The sequence below is a fragment of the Acomys russatus genome, chromosome 26 (assembly GCF_903995435.1).
Source record: "Acomys russatus chromosome 26, mAcoRus1.1, whole genome shotgun sequence".
Taxonomy (NCBI): Eukaryota; Metazoa; Chordata; class Mammalia; order Rodentia; family Muridae; genus Acomys; species Acomys russatus.
This window is the reverse complement of record NC_067162.1, coordinates 35,059,622-35,081,628: the sequence shown is the minus strand read 5'-3', so window position 1 is coordinate 35,081,628 and position 22,007 is coordinate 35,059,622. Positions and strand designations below refer to the sequence as shown.

At 44.8% G+C, this 22,007-nt stretch overlaps 1 protein-coding gene across 1 annotated transcript in view; it reads right to left on the bottom strand.

Annotated features, from left to right (window-relative positions):
• Hydin (HYDIN axonemal central pair apparatus protein) overlaps positions 1-22,007 on the bottom strand; it is a 306,967-nt gene that overhangs the window by 76,403 nt on the left and 208,557 nt on the right. The window contains exons 41-46 of the mRNA XM_051168753.1: positions 17,965-18,102; positions 13,593-13,776; positions 11,123-11,264; positions 8,840-9,005; positions 4,242-4,862; positions 3,772-3,993 (exon numbers count right to left, since the gene is read on the bottom strand). Coding sequence (XP_051024710.1) covers positions 3,772-3,993; positions 4,242-4,862; positions 8,840-9,005; positions 11,123-11,264; positions 13,593-13,776; positions 17,965-18,102 — 1,473 coding nt within the window. The remainder of the gene's footprint in view (positions 1-3,771; positions 3,994-4,241; positions 4,863-8,839; positions 9,006-11,122; positions 11,265-13,592; positions 13,777-17,964; positions 18,103-22,007) is intronic.

The window sequence follows — 22,007 nt, the reverse complement described above, 5'->3', positions numbered from 1 at the left end:
GCTCCCGGCAGGTTTCATCATAGCCAGCTGGCCGGCCGTTCACCTTCCTTGGCACTGCCTGGGCCAGTTTCTCCGGCCACCTGCCACATGATGGTTAATATTTTATTGGCATATTCCACTCTCCACCATTTCCTTTCTATTTCTCTTTGTTCTTAGGACTAAAAACGGATTTAAAAGACTCTCTTATTATTTTGGAAAGGAGTACAAATAGGCACTTGTATCTAATTGGCCATATTTAATAAGTAGTTCCCATTTTTCTAGCGCATTTTTCATGCCACTTGATCTACTTTTGTCCTCTTATTTTTAATTTACTGATCATTTTAATCTCTTAATATGAGAAGACTTTAAAAGCTGGAGCCATAGTACAGTGCTAACTTGTGGTAACCCTACATCAAGTTCTGGATGGTGACCGCATTCCCTTATGTGTTGCTGTGATGGAACACCCGAGAAAAGCAACTTGAGGAAGGGTTGATTCTGGCTCCCATTTTGAGTCTACCCAGGTGGGGAAGTCACGGTTGGCAGGAGTACTAGGTAGCTGGCCACGCTGCACTCACAGTCAGAAAGCAGAGAGACAAATGTTCACATCCAGCTGGCTTTCTCCTTTTTATTCAGTTGAGAATTTCCAAGGCAATAGAACGGCCCCGCCCACGTTTAGAGTTCGTCTTTCCATCTCAATTAACCCAATCTGGAAAATTCCTCGCAGACACGCATAGCCTGCTTACCTCACCAATGAGTCTAGACCTCATCAATCTGACACTTTGCTCACGTCTCCTCAGAGCAGAGTAGTGCGGTCCAGTCAGTCGTGGCAAAAATGTGCACACCACTTCTGTACTGTCACACAATGCACACCGACACTTCCCTGTGTGTCTCAGGCATGCATTCTGACCGTTGTGTTCCCGTGGTGGTTTGAATGAGAATGGGCCCCCGCCCCACGGCCTCGTATATTTGAGTGCTTGGTCCCAAGCTAGTGGAACTGTTTTGGAGAAGATTAGGAGGTGTGGCCTTGCTGGAGAAGGCGTGTCACTGGAGGGTGGGGTGGGTTTTAAGGTTTAACAACCCACAAGAGGACCAGTCCTTCTCTCTCTGTCTCCAACTTGCAGATAAAATGGAAGCTCTCAGCTACTGTTCCAGTGTCATGCCTGCCTGCCTGCTGCCATGCACCCAGCCATGAGCGTCATGGACTCCTCCTCGGAAACTGTAAGCAAGCCCCCAACTAAATACTTTCTTTTATAAGCTGCCTTGGTCATGGTGTCTCTTTATAGGAATAGAAAAGTAACGAAGACAGCTCTTAAGTGATTATATATTACAGACCATCATCTTGCGACTGCATTTCTATAGTATATTTTAGTCAAGTTCCTCCCATGTTTGTCTAATCACAATGCTCGAATCCTAGCATCACTTTTATATTTTCAGCCTAAGAACAAAGTTTCCTTGTCAATTGCAAAAGAGCTAGAGTTCCTCCTCAAATGACAAGTTAAAGATGGCTTAATTGCTTTTTTGACTGGGCCAGTTTTCAGAAGGGGTTGGTGCAGGAGCCACTGCTGCTGCTAGCGCTACCTCCCCCGCACCCCTGCTTTGCAGAGTCACCACTGGGTGCTCTGCTCTGGTGAGGCACACCCACCAGTGCTGCTCACTCCAGATGCTGCTTTCCTGGGTACCTGTATATTGGACATGGAGTAGAACCTCAGTGGGAGGGAGTCAGGGCCGACAGGTGGTTTCGTTTCCTCCTTCCTGGGAAATGCATGTGAAGTGATTAAAACGCTGGGCCACCACACTCCCCTGGGACAAAAGGCCTTGAGTATACTTTTAATATGCATATGGTCTATATATTATTGCTCAAATCTGTTTCTTTTGGTGATTTCTTCTAGGAATTGTATGTATAACTGATAGTTTTGCATGATTTTATTTAGTTAATTAAAAATTAGTTCAACTGAAATTTATGTTCATGTATTGTTAGGCAAGGAGATGAAAATGTTACTTCATGCAAAATATCAATCTTCCTATGGAATTTCTTTAGCAATCTAACTTTTCCCTGGTGGTGTGTGTTCCCTTAACCCATGATCGTTATCCTCTGGTGCTGTTTTGGATTACCCTAGTTTTAGAGTACATCTCTACCCTTTGAAAAGAGCCAGATTTTCAAAATCAGCACTCACACTGTTGTGTTTCATTGTGGCATTTTCAAACAAAATTTGTTTTCGTTGAGTCCTCTCCCTCCTCCTTTCCCTTACTCCCCGACCACCCTGGTACATTTTGGTTGCCCCCTCTCCCATCACCTCCTTTCCTGCCTCATGTGTCATGTGTCGCTTCCTCCTTCTTCAATGCCATTTCCCTCTAGTGGTCTTCCTTCTGGTTTCCTAGCCTATATTCACAATCAATAACTGACACACACACATAGTCATGTTTATACACACTGATACACATGGATACCAATGTTATACGCAAGTTTTGGTTCAAGGAGGAAATTGAAGAAGACAATAGAAAGGCTTCTCATGCTCATAAACGGGCAGAACTAATGTTGCAAAAATGGCTGCACTACCAACAGCTATCTACAGGTTTCATGCAATCCCTTTCAAATTCTGATGACAGAAAAACAAACCTAAGTTTCACATGGAAGCACAAAGATCCCGAACTGCCAAAACATTCCTGAGGACAAAGAGCACTGCTAGGGGCAGCACCGCATTGATTTCAGGTCATCCCAGAGAGCGTGGCAACAGGCACAGAGACAGCTAGAATGGAATAGAGGACGAAGAGGCAAATCATACAGCTCCAGTCACCTAAATTTGTTAAATATATAATGTATGTTACAACATCTATTGAGAAGAGACAGTGTCTTCACCAGACAAGGCTAAAAAATTGGGTACCCACATGTAAGGGGATGAGATTACATCCATCTTGTTCACCAAAACGGATTCAAAATGGATCAAAAACCTTATTGTAAGAGCTGAAACTCTGAAACAGAGAGAGGAAAAGATAGAACACTTTAAGATACAGGCCTAGGCAGGAGAGGAAAAAGACTCCAACAGGCAAATGAAATGAAAGTTACTTCTCAAAAGATAAAGTATAAATGATCAGTAGATATATGAAATAACAACGCTCCCCACAAAACAGACAAAAACACGAAGCAACAGCAACAAAATAAACCTCTCAACACCATTAGCCATCAGGGAAATGCAAATCAAAATTTCACTGCTGTTAGAAATGAAAAAGATTGGCGTTACTATGGAAATCAGTATGGAGATTCCTCAAAAACAAACAAATAACCAAGCAACTTAAAAACCCACTGTCCTGCTATACCACTTCAGGGAATATACTCAAAGGAACCTATGTCAACATACCACAGGTACACTGCTTATCCATGTTTATTGTGGCACTAGTCACAACAGCCAAATTATGTTGTTATCCTGGATTTTTGGCAACAGATGAATGGGAAAAGAAAATAACACACACACACACACACTGGAGTTTTATTTAGCTATTAAAAAAAAAGAGTGAAATGATATCATCTGCAGGAAAAAGAATGGAATTGTAAATCATTATGTGAAAAAAAGCCAGAGCCACAAAAACAAATACCTCATGCATTCTCTCATAAGCAGAACCTAGATTATATGTATGTAAATCACCATACACGCACGCGCGCGCGCACGCACACACACACGAAGGTAGAAGGAGCACTATTTGGGAAAAGGAAGAGCACTAGTGGGAGAGAGCAGGAGGGATCCTGTCCTGTCCTGTGAACCCTGCCAAGTTCAAAACCAGCCACCGATCGCTTACCCTGGCTACCATGGAGTTGAGGAAGAGATCTGAGTCTCCTTCTAATTCTTTTTTCTCGTCCAACAGAGAGAGTTCATCATTTGGTGGAATCACAAACACAAAGTGCTTCAGGATCTCAGTGGCGACCAAAGACTGCCTCTTCACTGGGTAAGAGATGATGGAGAACAAGGCAGGAGATGGGATGGGTGGTCCAGACGACCCCAGGCCTAGGATGTCCAGGATCTAAACAAAAGGGTTTGCATTAATATTCTGTGCAGATTGTGAGCCAACTCTACACCACCCCCCACCCCTACCCACCTCAGAATGAACAAGGGTGGGCTGTGCAACCTTCTCTGCCCTCAGTGTTCTCTAGAGACACAAAGGGAAGGATGGGGACGGGGATTTTCAATACAAAGAAACATGTTTATGGTAGTTAGTTAGCACGGTCCCTAGGGCTTACTTGTTGCTGTATCCCGCAGAAGCTGTTGTACCTGATCTCCCTTGGGCAGCTTGTCGCTCTCCAGGGCATGCTTCCAGCTTATGCCTTCAAAGTCTGGAGTCTGGATGTTGATAAAGGGCACCCCAAAATCCTTCTTCCCCTCGTGCTCCTCCTCTCCTTCCCCTTCCCCGTCGCTCCGCTCCTCCAGGGCCCGCAGCTTCTCCAGGCGTTCCCTCTCAGCCTTCTCCCGTTCCAGGCGCTCCTTCTCTGCCCTCTCCTTCTCCAAGCGTTCCCTCTCCCGGTCCTTGCGGCCCCTACGCCCACCGCCGCCACCGGACGGAGCCTGGCGCTGGTCATCGGCATCGTGGGTCAGCTCCTCCATGCCTGCGTGAGGCAGCTGGACCCCTTGCTTGCGGTCCCAGTACATGAGGATGTTTTGGATATCCTTGAGACACAACTCGTAGACTTTAAACCTTTGTGCCAGTATCCTGTCAGCATCCTTTAGGAAGTCCCCTTCACTGTCTTCTTGTTCCTGGGGAATAGGAAATCCAAACGCGTAGTCATTTGGGGCTTTCTTTTTCTTGGTGGACTCTTCAAATGTTGAGTGTTCTCTGACCGAAATCTTCCTTTCTATTGATTCTATTTTCATTTCTAACTTGGCAGCTGCGAGAATCTAGAAGGCAAAACGTATAGATTATGCATCAAACAGCTTATTAAAACAAACAAACAAACAAACAAACAAACAAAACTACATGCTGGACAGCAAGGGGACATCTTGTCTCACCAGGTGACCTAGGATTCAGGCACCATTTTAGGTATGGCAAGTTTGGGACTTAACTTTGTGTGTATGATGGGAGCTTCACTGGAACTCAGCTTCATGGTTTGACATTGTAGATGCCTCATGAACCCTGCCTCATGAACTTTGAGAGAGGTGCCTGGTCACTTTGACAGATACTCCTGTCTAGGGGGGGCTGATCTGAAGGACCAATAGGGAAAGGCCAGCAAACCCCAGTTCTCTGTGCATGCTTTGAGGTGCCCCGGGAGAGGAATGGATGGCTCAAACCCATCAGTATTACAGCTTTATGACCCTGCCGACAACTTAGTCCTCTCTCTGTTTACTGGAGACAGTAATAGGTACATCGAAGGACTGTTAATGACTGAGTGTGTACATGTATATAAAAAATTTACAACAGTGCCTCTCATGCAGCAAGGGTCTCTTAGCATGAAGTTATTACTACTCTACATCTTTTTATTGTATTTCTGGGGACAAATGGGAGTTTAGAATCTGGCTACACTTTGGCTTTAAAAATATTTATTTATTCAATGAATTTGGCATACTGGAACCAACCCTCACCCTTTTTTCTTACTGTGCTTTCACATATATTTTGTAGGCTCTGATTTTTTTCTTTTTGCTTAGATAAAAGCCTTAGGTGGTTCCATCACTTTGGGGAGTACTCTTAGGGGACAGTAAATTCAGTTCGATCTCATGATCATGGTCTGCAATATAGAGCAGTGTCCGCCTTTCCTGCGTCTGGCGTGGAATCTTGAGTGACTGAGGGCCTCTTATTATACTTCTTTATCCTGAACACAGCCCAGCAAGGTGGCCACAGGAAAGCACTAGTCAGAGCTGCCTTATAAGTAAGAGTTCCAGCGCCCACTTCAGCTCAAGTGAGAAGAGGTCTCAGCCTGCAGAGCCACGCTGGAGACACTGCGAGTGGTATGGAAGGTGGTACCAGGTTGAGAGGAGGGACTTTCTTTTCTTTTCCTTTTTCGTTCTTTCTTTCTTCTTCTTCAGTTTTTTTTAAATATTTATTTATTTATTATGGATACAGACCTTGTTATAGATGGTTGTGAGCCAACATGTGATTGCTGGGAATTGAATCATGACCTTTGGAAGATCAGTCAGTGCTCTTAACCTCTGAGCCATCTCTCTAGCCCCTCTTTTGGTTTTTCAAGACAAGGTTTCTCTGTGTAGCCTTTGCTGTCCTGGACTTGCTTTGTAGACCAGGCTGTTCTTGAACTCTCAGAGATCTGCCTGCCTCTGCCTCCCAAGTGCTGAGATTACAGGCATGCGCCACTATGTCCAGTGGGAGAAGGGACTTTCAATTGGATACTATAGAAACTCAACATAGAGTGAATGGAGGCTGAAAAATATTATGAAAAGTATGGAAGGAGTTGGGAACATGGGTAATGAGCTTGAGACACTGGACACAGAAAGAAAAGTCATACATGTGGGGTATTTATAAAAACCATTCCACAGGAGGCTACACACCAGAGCCCAGAAAATGCAAAGGATCAGTGCATCATGGGTCATGATCCATGGAGCCAGAAAGTTGAGAAAAGATCCCACTAAGGAAGCCATTCATTTGAAAATCAGACAATACACTGTAAAGACAATTTCTGAGTTAAACAGCTATAAGAGCAGAGTCAGGAAGCTTGAGAAGGGGCCAGCAATGCCAGCACTGCATGTTAACAATGCAAGGGCATGTCTAAAACAATGCCTGTGAGCTTGGTCGTAACCTTTTCATGCATTAGAATGTAAAAATGAATAACAGTTCTGTCTACCATAAAAAGTTATGAGGAGAAATTGAAGAAAAAAAATAAGGCAAAAAAGGAAGAAAATTTGAAAAAGTGGGAAGAAAAACTAGTCAGAAAACAAACATGGTGTAAAGGAGGCACAAAGGCAACAGATGTCTCTTTGAAAAGAAAATGGAAATAACAAACGGTTTTGGAGATAGGGTGTAAAGTAAGCAGGCTGGCCTTGACCTTGCAATATGGCAAAGGATGAACTTGAGCTTCCAGTCCTCCTTCCTCCACCTCCAGTGCTGGGATTACAAGTGTTTCCCACCTTTTATGCGGTGCTGGGGGTTGAGCCGAGGACTTCATGCATGCCAGGCAAGCACTCTATGAACGGAGAGCTGTGTCTACATTCCTAAGATGCAAAACTTCTAACAAAACTGAAAATTAATAGAGAAGGGTATGAGTGTATAATAAATAACTAACACGTAGGACGGTACTGAAGATAGGACTATAGCGTTAGAAGCTGCTCAATGAGATGGTAGGAAGATAACACCACGACTTATTTTATGCTAATAATTTTTAAAATGATAAGATAAAAATGATAAAGAAAACTATGCTATCCCTTATGGTATCCAGGGAGCAGAGAGAAAGAGACAAGCTGTACCCTTCAACGGCACTCTCTTAGTGATCTACTTCCTCCAAGTCCATGAAGCTATGAATTCTTCAGTGGATTAACCCACGGATGAGGCAAGTGTCTTCATGACTTGTTATTTCCCAGGAGCCCATCAGCTGGCAACAGTGCTCTCACATGGGAGGCTTTGGGGAACATAACAGGTAGGAGAAAATGGCCAAGGGGGAAGAGAAGAGTGTAAGGCTGAAAAACCTGTGTGATGACCAAGAACAAGCTGAGTTAGGGCCAGAAAGGAAAGAGACAGATGGCAGGAGGGAAAAGAAGAGTGAGAGATGGGAGGGGGAAAGGGAGAAGGAGAGGGGGGAGACTGTGGCAGGGGAAGTGGGGTTGGGACACCAAGAGAGGAGTTCAAAAGTTGGTGCAATGTATAAAAAAAAAACCCACAAAGAAGCCAATCAAGTCAACCGTTGTCATGTGGCTGTGTCGTGTCGACGTGAAGAGACTGTTGGAGATTTTGATCAGAGGGTATGACGGAGACTGCTGAGGGCTAGGAAAGGCTGAAGCATGAATGGGGATTGGGCAAGTAGAGTCAGAGTAGGGAAACATTGGGCAAATTGAAGTGTGAAAGGACAAGAGAAACGCAGCAGCGCTGGTTAGGGAGGCACAGGGTTGAAGGATACTTTGTGTCTTAAAACTGGGTGGCTCTCAAGCATCCTTCCCATCATATGGCACCCTCTGATACCTCTTCCTTTCACTTTCAGAGGATCTATCTGGTCTCAGCTGCCTTTCCCCGAACTAGCATTTTCGGACCAGCTGACTACACTGGACCAAGGAGGGGCTCAAGAAGTCTTGCTAAGGTTATTGTCAAATGTGTTTTATGCTAAGCTCGGCTGATATGCGCATGGCTGGCCCCTAAATAGGTCACTAGACATAGAGAAATCAAACTCGAGCTGGCCAGGAAATTCTCTCTTTACTGGTTAGCTTTTTGGTGTCAGAAGGTACGGCTAGGGAAGAAAAGACATCAGTGATCTTAACCGGTTCCCACGGGAGCAATAGTGACAGGACGGTTTATGAGAGTAACCAAATGTTCTCTTGATTGGATTTGAGGCCTGCTCCACAGAAGAGAATTCATACCCAGTACTGTAAATATGGCCGAAAACCCATGGCTACAGAAGTCATGGGCCCTGGGGAGAACCTGCTGATGGCGCTTGAGGCAAGTCTTTAATACTAACCTATTTAGCACCATCCAGGGTCAAAGGGAAGACCAAGACTATGATAATACATTATAGGATAGGGTGATGGGACTCTGACATCATCTGTGAACTACAGGTGGGGACCACTGTCCTTCTGAGTGTGTGGGATGTCAAATGCATGACTCAGCACCTTCACATCTAGGCAGTACTCAAACGACAGTATTCAAACATGGCTAGGCAGTTTCCTGGAAGGCAGAGACCCTGGGCTGGTTTGCGTCTCAGTAAGGAACATGAAAGGGCTGTTACCTGTTTGTTTGTGGCTACTTGTGGCTTTTTAAGGGGCGGCTCCTCCTTCGCAGGGCCCTGTTTGGGCTTTTTGACCTTCCGTTTCAGCTCGTCCTCTTCCTTCTGCCTCTCCAGTTCCTGCTGCAGCTTCTTCTCCTGCATCTCCCTGGCCAGCCTTTCCAGCTCCCTGTATCAAGCCCGAGACAGGAAACAGAGCTCAGGGCCCCCTGTTCCACCTCGGCTCAGACCTCAGACTGTTGGATGTTGTGATTTGCAGGATTTTTTTTTTTTTTTTTTAACTGTGCACAGTTTTCTGCTTTTATACAAACAGAATAGCTTAATTATGGAATAGAAAGACTTGATATTTTCCTAGTCAGGTGTTAGCATGGGAGTGTCATATTAGTATGTCACTGCATTGGAATGCTTGATTTTAAAAACTGCTGTTTGATTTCTGACTTGAGTTTCTTTTTAAAAATCCTGAAATAAATTTTGGCTTGAGATTAGGCAGAATTTCCAGAATTAAAAAACAAAACACCAGACTTTTGATATTTTGTACTACATACTTATGTGAAAAAGTGTTCCAAACATTTATGATTATAAAATAAGTATCAATCAATTCTAAAAAATGCTGAAGGTACTTTTTTTCCTTCCATATCAAAGATTTAATTCTTTACATAGAAATAAAGAAGCAACTTTTGGGGTGGCACACACTTTTAAACCTGGCACTTAAGAGGCACAGGCAGGAGGATCTCTGTGAGAACCTGACTCTAAATAAAAACTATATTCATCTCATTAATATGCAAGTTTATTTCTGTATTTAATAATTAGTAAAATTATATGTATACCGAAGAATTTTAAAATAAAATTTATTCTGACTTATTCTGATACCAGAGAACATTTTGGTTGTATATCGATTTGCCTATATTCTCCGAGGCCATGCAAATATTTCTTTTCTTCCTTTTTATAATTATAATTTTAATAGGTTAATTAATTAATTAAATTAATTTGTTTTCAAGGCAGAGTTTCTCTGTGTAGCCTTGGATGTCCTGGAACTCATAGACCAGGTTGGTTTTGAACTCAGAGATTCACCTGCCTCTGCCTCCTGAGTGCTGGGATTAATGCCATGCACCACTGTGCCTGGCCACTTGCCTTAGGCAAGAAGGACTCAAGAACACAAAAGCTTAGGAAGCCCTGATTTACCCATCTCTTTTTATCTCTACGAGTCCGAAATTGCTTCTGGCTGCTGTGACTTGCTGCTCACCTAGGCTATGTTTACATCCTTCATGGTGTGTGTGTGTGTGTGTGTGTGTGTGTGTGTGTGTGTGTGTGTGTGTGACTAAGCTCATTGATGAGCTTTCGGGATAAAATGTGCACTCTGGAGTGAATGCATGAAGGCAGCAGACACCACAGCCTTGATGATAAAGGACTGTTTCCTGGGGTGCCAAAGCTAAGCTTATTATGCCCGTTGAACAAACATTTCTCCTATGTGGCAGAGGGGGGGAGATGAAGGTATGCTGTGGGGGAAACTGGAGGCATATAATCTCTTTCAGAGTCAGTGAGAGGAGTCTGGAGGTAGAGGGAGAGGAGAAAACGGCTTTATATTGTAGCTGAATACCATGGCTCTGTGCCCTCTAATGTTGGAAATCCTAAGGGACATGGGCAATGGCACTGCCCAGGTCTGGGATGTCTGAAGATAGGAAGGCTGTTAGTGGGGTAGACAGCCTGAGCTTGCAGCCCCAGATTTCTGGAGTGCTACATGACTCCTGCGCAGCTAGTGAGGGCACAGACTAGCTGTCCTTGTTGACGGTGAGCATGCCTTGGGTCTCTGGGGAACTGCCCAGGCTGAGGATCATACAGAGGCAGCCAAATGTGGACTTAAGAAGTGAAAGAATCGTTAGGCCACTCTACCCATGTCAACAGAGTGGCTCCTGGGTCACATGCTGCAGATTCCTACACATGGAGGCCAACAGGTTCTACCCAGAATTCATTTGCTAGGGCAGCCAGTGGGACCCTGGGGACCAGAGGGATATGAAGTCCTTCCTGAGAGCTAGCTATGACATCACAGCAGTTACCTGCTAGTCTCAAATGCACCAGCAGCAAGGGAGTGGTAGATAGTAGGAAAGTTTGCAGCAGCCAGGGGCCCTGGAGTAGCCAAATGGGTTTCCTCACCCCTCCAGGTCTTCTGTGCCTGCTGCTGTTTTTCTGGAAGATGACTCAGAACTGGGCATGCACGCTACTGATCCTGGTCTCCCTATGAGCCGCTCCCCAGGGGATAGTGTTGCTCTGGCCAGCCATTGGTCTCACCTCTTCTTTCTCTCCCGGAGTGCCTGCCGAACCTCACGGTCAAATGCAATTTTCTCTTCTGGTGTTAGGGCATCATATTCTTCCTCATCTAATGTTTGGAGACGCTCCTTCTCCTTTGCCATGGCTTCCCTGTGTTTGCGCTCTGAGGGGAGGAGGGTGAACAGAGAGAGAAGGGAATGTCAAGGCCTTAACAGCTTTGCTGACACAGGGACAGCCAGAGGTGACAGGAGGAAAGATGGCATTCCCAGGTCCTGGCTGATTTTCTTTTATCTTTGTAGTGCCGGGTTTGGGTCCCACCTGTTGTTGGCTGAGCAGTGGTCCCCAAAGATGTTTATGTCTTAATCCTTAAACTTTCGAGTGTGGGGCCTTCCATGGCAGAAGGACTATGGCAGCAGATGTGATTGAATTAGGGCCTTGGGCTATCTGGGTGGCAGAGTCCCATCAAAAGGTTGTAAGGTGGATGCAGGAAAGTCAGAGGAAAGGGTTAACAGCAGAAGCTGGGAAGTTTGACAAAATAAGCAGAGGTTCCATGATAAGGGACTGAGAAGGAGATGTGTCAAGGAATTTTAGCTTCTAAAAGCTATAAAAGTCAAGGAGAGGGATTCTTCCTCACCATGGCTCTGTTAACAACTAGACTTCAAGACCTTTGACCCCAGAATTGTAACATTAATAAACCCATGTTGTTTCAAGTCATCAGGTTTGTAATTTCCATGGTATTAATGTTTGTGTCCCTCTAAATTCACAGGTAGAAAGGTAATCCTCAATATGATAGTGTTAAGATGGGGGTGGGGTCTGGGGCTGGAGAGATGGCTCAGTGGTTAAGAGCACTGACTGCTCTTCCAGAGAACATGAGTTCAACTCCCGGCAACCACATGATGGCTCACAACCATCTATAATGTGACCTGATGCCCTCTTCTGGCCTGCAGGTGTACGTGCAGGCAGAGCATTGTATACATAATAATAAATACATATGGGGGGGGTGGGGTCTGAGGAGATGGATAGGTCATAAGGGTGGGGCCCTCACGAATGGGATTAATGGCCTTTCAAATGAGGCCTAAGGGAGTCTGCCCTTCCTACCAGGCCAAGGTTCAGGAAGAAGACATAGTCTGACCACAAGCTGGTCCTCACCAGACACTGATTCTGTGTCAGAGATACAGCCTCAGCCCAAAGATCATTGAGAAAGAGAGAGAGGGGGAGAGGGAGAGAGAGAGAGAGAGAGAGGAGAAGCTATTTCTTTCAAATTTATCATTCTAGATCAGAGAGAGAGGAGAGAGAGAGAGAGAGAGAGAGAGAGAGAGAGAGAGAGAGAGAGGAGAGAGAAGCTATTTCTTTGAAATGTATCATTCTAGAAAAGTGTTCTAGATGACTAGGGAGTAGGAGGTCAAAACATTTCAAAGGAAGCTTGGTCCTTGTTCCTGGTGTGAACACAAGGAGGCAGACTGTGAGTCCCGTTGATGAATGACGTCTCCTTTAAATATTCCCTTACTTTAAAATTATGAGCTGGGAAGAGAAGGGCCCAAGTGAAGGACAGTAGTGTATCTGGAACGGGAGCTTCTCAGAGGCAAGGCTCTGCCTCTTGTGGACAGTATTGGCAGCAGTCCCCAAATCCTCAACCACAGACCATGCTTTGCTGGTCTGCTTCTGACTTAATAATAATTCAAGTAGCACTATTTGTATGCTGTTGTATCTATTTTTTCTTTTAAAAATTACATCAATTTAGTGTGTGTGTGTGTGTGTGTGTGTGTGTGTGTGTGTGTGTATGTGTGTGTGTGTGAAAATCCACATATAGAGGACAGCTTGGAGTTGGTTTTCTCCTTCCACCACGTGGTTCCCAAGGATTGAGCTTGGGTTATCAGGCTTGGTAGTGATCACCTTTATCTATTGAACCATCTTTCTTGCCTTTGTCTTTTGCTTTATTTGTTTTCTGTTTTTTTTTTTTGGGGGGGGGTTGTTGTTTTGTTTTTGCTTGCCATATTGGTAATGACAGAAGTGGCTCCCCTCTGAATAGTACTATACTTGCAGCGTTGCTATGTAGCCCAGGCTAGCCTTGAGCTTACAATCCTGCCCACACCTACTGCGTGACATCACATTTGGCTGTCCTGTGATCTTGCTATCTTGGGGCTTCATTCTCTTCACCTGTAAAATGGGGACAATAGTCTTCACAGGTGAGGATGAAATGACCCAGAGTATACAAAATAGTCCCATTAGTTTAAAGGAATGGCATGGTTATCTTAAACCAAGCCAGCAAGCAAATCATCCTAGGCCAGGACATTCCTACAGTGTGTTCTCCTTAGCTTGTCTGTAATTAGAAATAAGTGCCCCAGTCACTCCCTAAGGCAGAGGTAAGGTGCCAACGAGATGCAAGTGTAACAGAGTCATTTAAACCCATTGGATTATTATGCCAAGGAAACAGGTTGGAAACCATAAGAGTGCAGTAGCAAGGAAAGCTTGGGAAAGTCAGTGGCCTTGCCTTCTAGCTCCTTTTTGGCCTTCTCCTGGGCTTTCATGACCATATAATCCTGAGCCATGTTGAGGACATATATGTACTCCCGGCTGCCAATGGCCTTTAGCAGGCAGAGGAGGGCAGAGGGTGCATTCCGTGCAAAGAGCGTGTCCAGGCTGTCGAACACCACACCTCTGAAACAGTCACTGAGCTGCAAGCAGAGAGAACAAGGTGGTTATTTCAGCCTGGGTCAACTCTATGGAGAGAAGGCTTGTCCTTCTGTCGGATTCTGCATACCCACTAGGCTCCAAAATAAACATCATGAAACCAAAGCCCGGGCACTGACAGGAAGTGAAGTAGGTGGTTTTATAGACTTAGTGGTCCCTCCAAGTGGAAATGAAGACTAAATGCCTAGTTAGCTATGAAAAGTAATGGCAAGTGATTGAAGGACAGAGCATTTATTTCATCTCCATGTGTAGAATAAAGGAACAAAACAATGTCAAAAGGTCTAGAAAGAATCATGAAGTATATGAAAATAAGATGCAAAGGAAATAAAAGAGATGGTTTCCCATGGATAGAGAAACAGGTAGCAGGATCAGTAAGAGCACGTGGGCCACTTTTACGTGTGTGTGCGCGCGCGTGTGCATGTGTGTGCAGGTGCACATGCAAGTGGAAGCCAGAAGACAACCTTGGGTGTTATTATTCCTTGAGACCTTCCACCTCTCTCTGTCTCTGTATCTGTCTGTCTTTCCTATCTCCGACGACAACAACAAAAACCAGGTAAACTGGGACCACACCTGTAATCCCCGCACTAGGGGAGGCAGAGTCAGGTGGATCTCTGAGAGTTCGAGGCCAGCCTGGTCTACAAATCAAGTTCAGGACATCAAGACAGCCAAGACTACATAGAGAACCTTGTCTTGAAACACCAACCCAACCCTCTCAAGACCAAAAACCAAACAACAACAACAACACCCCCAAACCACCCCATTCCCTGATTCCATTGTCCACCCCACGGCTCTGCCTGCATTCTTGGATGCCTACTAATACCAGTGACAACCACACCTGACAACACCTTGGAAAACCAGGTAGGACTCTGCCCCAGGCTCCTAGCCCACCAGGTCCCCTTAGGCACACCCAGCAGCATGGACTGTACCCATGAAAGCTCTAGAACAAGAAGCAGCAAACACACCAAAGAGGAATGCGTGGCAGGAAAGAATCAAACTCAGGACTGAAATCAATTAAACAGAAACAAAGGGAACAATACAAAGAATCAACAAGATGGACAAACCATTAGCCAAACCAACTAAAAGGCAGGGAGAGAATATCCAAATTAACAAATCAAATGAAAAAGGGGGCAATAACAACAGATACTGAGGAAATCCAAAGAATCGTTAGAGGTCTTACTTCAAAAACCTGTGCTCCACAAAATCAGAAAATCTAAACAAAATGGATTATTTTCTTGATAAATACCACTTACCAAAGTGGTAAATACCACTTACCAAAGTTAAATCAAGTTTAAGCAGCTCTATTGCCCCCAGGGAAACAGAATCAGTCATTAAAAGCTCCCCCTCCCCCGCCCAAAGCCCAGGGTCATATGGTTTTAGTGCAGAATTCTACCAGACTTTCAAAGAAGAGCTAATACAAATACTCTTCAAACTATTCCACAAAATGGAAACAGAAAGAACATTGCCAAACTCATTCCATGAGGCCACAGTCACCCTGATACCTAAGCCACACAAAGACCCAACAAGGAAAATTTCAGACTAATTTCTATCATGAACACTGACAGAAAAATCCTCAATAAAATACTCACAAACCAAATCTAAGAACACATCAAAAACACCATGATTAAGTGGGCTTCATCCCAGGGATGCAGGGATGGTCCAGCATGTGGAAATCTGTCAGAATAATCTACATATAAAAATGAAAGCAAACAAACAAACAAACAAACAAAAAACACAAAAAAACCCCATATGATCATCTCATTAGATTCTGGAAAAGCCTTTAACAAAAATCCAACACGCTCTTTGGTTGGTGGTTCAGTCTCTGTGAGGCCCTGTGGACCCAGGTTAGTTGATTCTGTAGGTTTTCTTGTGGTGTCCTTGATCCCTCTGGCTCCTTCAATCCTTCCTCCTCATCTTCTACAAGATTCCCTGAGCACCACCTAATATTGGGCTTTGGGTCTCTGCATCTGTTTCTATGAGTTGGGGTAAAGCGTCTCAGAGGCTCTAGTTATGTTAGGTTCCTATCTGCAAGTATAGGAGAATATCATTAACAGTATCAGGGGCAGGCTCTCCCATGGCATGGGTCTCAGGTTGGGCCAGTCATGGGTTGCCCATTCCCTCAATTTCTACTCTATCTTTATCCCTCCACATCTTGTAGGCAGGACAAATTGTGGGTGGGTGGGTGGGTCGATGGGTTTGTGTCTGGGTTGACATCCATCCATTGAAAGTCTTGCCTGGTTACGGGAGGTGGCCATTTCAGGTTCCAAATCCCCTGTTTCTAGGAATCTTAGCTAGGGTCATCTTCATAGGTTCCCATTTTCCATTGTCCTAGGTTCTAGTTCATCCCAGAGGGCTGCCATGTCCCTCAATAGAAGATGCGCCTAGTCCTACTGCAACTTGATATGCCAAGGCAGATTGATAGCCATGGGAGGCTTCCCCTCTCTGAGGAGAAAGGGAGGGGGTGTATGGTGGGAGGTGAGGTGAGAGGGAGGGTCTAGGTGGAGAGAAAGGAGGGAAAGCTGCACTCAGCGTGATAAAAGTCTTAAGAGAGATCAGGGATATAAGAGACATACTTAAACACAATAAAGGCAATATACAGCAAGATGGTAGCCAACATCAAATGGAGAGAAACTCAAAGCAATTCCACTAAAATCAGGGACAAGACAAGGCTACTCACTCTCTCTACATCTATTCAATATAATACTTAAAGTTCTAGCTAGAGGAATAAGACAACTAAAGGTTGTCATAGGGGAGGGCAGTAAGGGGAAAAGGGGAGGGAGGGAGGAATGGGAGGATACAAGGGATGGGATAGCCATTGAGGTGTAATATGAATAAATTAATAAAATATATTTAAAAAAAGAAACTGTGGTACATTTACACAATAGATTACTACTCAATAGTTAAACACAAGGATATCATGAAATTTGCAGGGAAATGGGTGGAATTAGAAAAGACTATCCTGAGTGGGGTAAGCCCCACCCACTTATAAGTGGATATTAGTCATACAGTACAGGATAGCCACATAGTACAACAATCCACAGACCCAAAAACATCTAAGTAACAAGGAGGACCTAAGGAAGGATTCTGGCCTCTCACTGAGAAGGCGGAGTTAAATAGACATTGGAGGTGGGTGGATGAAGGGAGATGGGTAGCAGAAGGGGTGGATGTGGGGACAGGAGTGGGCAAGTGTGGGGAGGACGGAGGGAGAGAGAACTGGGATTAGTCGGGGGCATAGAGATCAAACCAAGGCCTTGAGCAAGCCATGCGGGCACTCTTGTGTGAACTGCAGCTCCAGCCGCCTGCCCAAAGTTCTTAAAAAAAGAAAAAGAATCGGGGGCTGGAGAGAGATGGCTCAGTGGTTAAAACCACCACCTGCTTTTCCAAAGGTCCTGAGTTCAATTCCCAGCAACCACATGATGGCTCACAACCATCTAAATTATGATCTGACGCCCTCTCCTGGTGTACAGGTGTACATGCAGACAGAATACTGTATACATAATACAAATTTAAAAATCTTAAAAAAAAAAGAATCATATTGGTTTTGACCATAAGAGCAGTATGTCTTTAAAAAGAATTAAGATAAAAGGAGTTATAACATCCATAGACCTATCTCCAGAGACTAACACTTAACTTGTACTGTAGGAGGTTCCCCCCCAATGTGTATGACATTATTTGCAAATATATAAAATGTAATTTTTCTTTACATACTAATATTTTTCACATTATACTCTGAAAAAAATTTTCAAGCAGCAATGTGCAGAGACCCATGTTTTATTTTTGAGACAAAAGTCTCACTATAAAGCCCACTCTGGTCTCAAATACACAGTCCCCTGCCCCACAGGGGACCATGCCGGTCAAGTTCTAACTTTTAGATGCTTACGACATAGTTTTTAACACATCACCCTTTTTGCTTTATTCTTTGATGTGTCATCTTCTGCTCCTGGGTTCTCTAAGAAGAAAAGTGGCTTCAGGCCGGAGGAAAAGCAGAAGTCATGGGCAAGAGCTGTCAATGGGTCAAGCAAGTGGCTGTTGGGTATGGAGCAGCCCATGTTTCCTCTTTGAGACCGATGGGCTCTGAGCCCCTGAGGGTGGCTGATGTGGCATCTCAGCTCTCAGCATGGGGTCAGTGAGCGAGCTCCAAGCCCACAGCCTTGGGTGGGTGGGTGTGCACGCACCTGTATCCGCTCAGCCAGGATCTGAACGAGAAGGTCATCCGGGAGCACGCAGCTCATCAGTCCCGTCTCACCTCCGATGCTGGCGCTGACACTGAGCCGCCGCTGGGTGGGCCCCATGAGGAGAGGGCTAGAGGGAATCTGATGAGATGGGGGGTGGGGAGAGAAGGGCCAGAAGTCAGAATCTAGTTTTATGTCTCAACAACTGTACCTATAACTCATGTAGCCTCTAGAAAAATCGTACAACACTCCCGTGGGCTCCTTATTTAGAAATGAAGACTGTATTGTAAGAGGCAGGATTCCTATTTTCTCTCAAGAATGGATGGTAGCTTCAAGCCGGAATATTCTAGGAGGTTCTTTGTATGTGTCCTAAACTGTATTTGACTGCCCATTCACTCAACAGATATTTACTGAGTTCCCATCATGCTCCAGGCCGTCCTCATGGGCTAGGTATCCAACAAGCAGGATTAACAGTGGTGCTGCCTACATACATGGCTCTTAATATTCTCATGAGAGACATAGAAACTGAGCATTTTATACAGTAGGAATTCATGATGTTCATGGCAGTGAGGACTGTAACGGCAAAGTGATCAGGCAAGGAACTGAAGAGCAGTGATAGGGTGGAGAACAGCTGTGATAAGGCCATACATGCTGGGTGGCGTGACCATATGAGACCGAATGAGACCAAAGTCTTTCTGTGAGGTGGCTGAAAGTTGCCTCAGTGCAAGAGAGATTATTTGGGAGCACACAGGAGCTCAGTGTGTATGGAATCTGGTAAGCAATGGGGTTGGTGGAATGTAGGCTGGGGATGGGTGTCTCAGTGGGATTGGGGAAGGAGACTGGGGACAACCATGACAGAGAAGGCAGTCTTTGCAGCCATTGTTTGGAGGGACTACGGTGAAGGGGATCTGAAGATGAGTTAAGAGCTGGCAGAGGATACAAGGTCATGCAAAAAAAAAAAAAAAAAAAAAAAAATTGGAAGGACATAATACAAAGAAAGAAAGATGGGAAAGCAATGGCTATGGTAGGAATTTAACCCCTCAGTTGAATAAGAGGAGAAGGGGCGGGGTCCAGTGCACAGATAGAGAATCAGCTCAGAGTGGCAGTGGGGAGCAGGTGCTTAGCCACAAGCAGAGATGGCAGCGCAGGATTAGGGAAGCCCGCTGGGAGATGTGGTGGTGAGAGGATGAGCTCATTGTCTTCCTAGATGAGCAGACAGATTGTCAGCTGAGGAGGAAGTAGAGCAGAGTGCCTTAGAAGTCAGGAGAGCGAGGAGGGCCAGAAAACGGTCATTTCAAACAAGGGGTAAATTTACTAGGGAAGCCCATGGAGTACTTTTTGGACTATAAGATGCACCTGACCATAAGACACACCCTAAAGACAGCAATTGGATCATAAGGTGCACCCTAACTCCCTCCCCCTCACGTTGGTGAGGGGAAAGTGCATCTTATGTCCAAAAAAATACAGTATATAGGGTTAAATTTAAAATTAAGGCTATCGAGGAGAGACAAGTGATTTTTCTGGCTAGGATCAGTGTGGTCTGGATGGAATTGAGTGCCCTGGGGCTGGAGATTGCCTGGAGACTATGACAAAGGAGAAGGCACAAGGGAATGTCCACAATGGTGGCCCGTGGCATGCAGATGGAAGAAAAAGGGCAGCGAGGTGGGCAGTGTGCAGAGAGGATGAGGTCTGGGGGCTTCTATGGGACCAATTACTTGCCAGAATAAGCCATCAGGAAAGTTAGCTTGCAGAAGGTGGTTGGTGTATAAGGTGTGGGACGAGGGACCGTGCAGTTTCTAGGTGATAATGACCAGTGCCATGGTAGTGGGTAGCTGAAGACTACGGGATTGAGAAGTAAGGATGCTAGATTACATACTCCCCAAAAGATAGGATTTCTAACTAAAAAGTTAAGAGTCTAACTGATAAAAGTGATTTAGAAACAGGAGATGTTATCTTCCAGCCATATCTTTATTGAACGACACATGGCACACTTTTTCCCATGTGCAGCACCAACAGTCAGTCATGGATGTCGGAGGACTTGTGCTTTATGAGTGCTTCAAGAAGATCAAGCACCCATGTCTATGGGGTACAGTCCTCTGTTTTGTCTCCCTGAGCAGTGCAAGTGTGTGTGTGTGTGTGTGTGTGTTTGAGTGTATGTGTGTGAGTGTATGTGTGTATGTATGTATGAGTGTGAGTGTGTATATGTGTGTGTGTGAGTATATGTGTGTGTGTGAGTGTGTGTGTGTGTGTTGAGTGTATGTGTGTGAGTGTATGTGTGTATGTATGTATGAGTGTGAGTGTGTATATGTGTGTGAGAGTGTATGTGTGTGAGTGTATGTGTGTGTGTGTGTGAGTGTGTGTGTATGTGTGTATGTGTATATGTGTGTGAATGTGTGTATGAGTGTGTGTGTGTGTTGGGGTGGGTACACAAGTTCTGGTTTCTACTCTTGACTTTTAGGGTTACTGTTTACTGAGAGAGTAGTAGAGTCAGAACTGGGATTTTCTGTTGCCCCTGGAACATTCTAAAAGGTTTTACTTCTAGATGGATAGAAACAAAACAAAACAAAAAATTACCATAACACCCTGTTTGTAACAAATACAGATATCTGTGTAAGGACTGTCACATTAGCTCTCAGGAAAGAGGGCTAAAGGCTGATGCTCCCAGAGAAAATGAGCCAGTGGTTCCAACTTACAAGATATGATGACTATAAGACACACTTAGAGGGAGGTGAAGATAAAAGACCTTAGAGGGCACCAATTCAGTCCCCTGCTGAGATGCCCCATCCAGCCTGTAGTTTTCTTTTCCCATGCAGACTTTGCTCTAACCACCTGTCCCATCTACATCCAGGTCTCCATTCCTGTCAGGAACTAAATCTTTACTTAACCCACATTCCCAATTGGACACTCACTTCTTTTCTTATGAAGATCTCTACATGCCTGTTGTACCCCTCTACCTAACCAAGGCATGGCCTCCTCTCTACAAGGCCCTGCAGCCATCTCCATCCTCCTCAGCTACTTACGATGAAACACCCATTTCCTAGATAGCAGGACTCCCAGACTGACTCCAGCAAGGTCTGAAGACCCTCAACGCCTCCTGCTTTCCCTGCTCCACGTCTTCTTAATCCCTTCTCTACTTTGGTTGGGCTCCTCCTACTGACTCTATCGCGACTACCTTGTCCCAAGTTCTGAACACATCCATCCTCTCTCCAATGATAGAAACTTCTTTCTCTGTCTCTGAATGAGGGCTTCCAGGAGCCACTTGGAGAAATCTTAAAGCTGTGAGCTGATGGTTTCTAGTTCCAGTTGGGTCACCAGCATGATTAACTACCTTTCCTTTATGCAGCACTAGGTTTTGGTTCTATCTGTGACAGTGGAGGTATTTGTGATTTGCCATTCTGCCTTAGCATAGTCTACAACCCAAAACTCTTCACTGCTTCCTATAAAAGATTGCACTTCCTACACACATGATAGCAATTAAATTATTTCCCCAACCTCCATCCTCCACCTCGCTTCCTCTATCCTTAGCTGTGTCTTTTTTTTTTTTTTTTAACCTTTATGGATCCCAGAGGAAGCCAATGCCATTATCTCTCAACTGCGTAATCCCTCCCCTCCTCTTCTCCCAGAATCTCATTTCTTCTTTTACGGACCTTATATTTTTCCAATACTGCCTTCCCCTTTTCCTTTCATCTACCCACCCATTCTTCCCGCTTTAAAAAGAAAGACAACAAAATGGTTCATTCTGAGCCAAGTATGAGTGAAGATGGCTTGGGGACACAGACGTTATCGTGAATGATAAGTGCCCCAGAGCTGCTTTCACTTTAGACATGCTTCCTACCTTTGCTTTGTTTCTTTCCTGCAACCCACACTCTTGATCTTGGACTTGCTCTCTGACAACACCTTTCACCCTTTCACTCACATCTTAGAGACTTATATTCACCTGCTTCTCTACCCACAACACGTTCCGCACTTTCATCTTATGTCTCTGCCTTCAGCATTGCATTTTGTCAAGGTGGCTCTTTGAATCCCTCGGCATGTGGCTCGAGCCA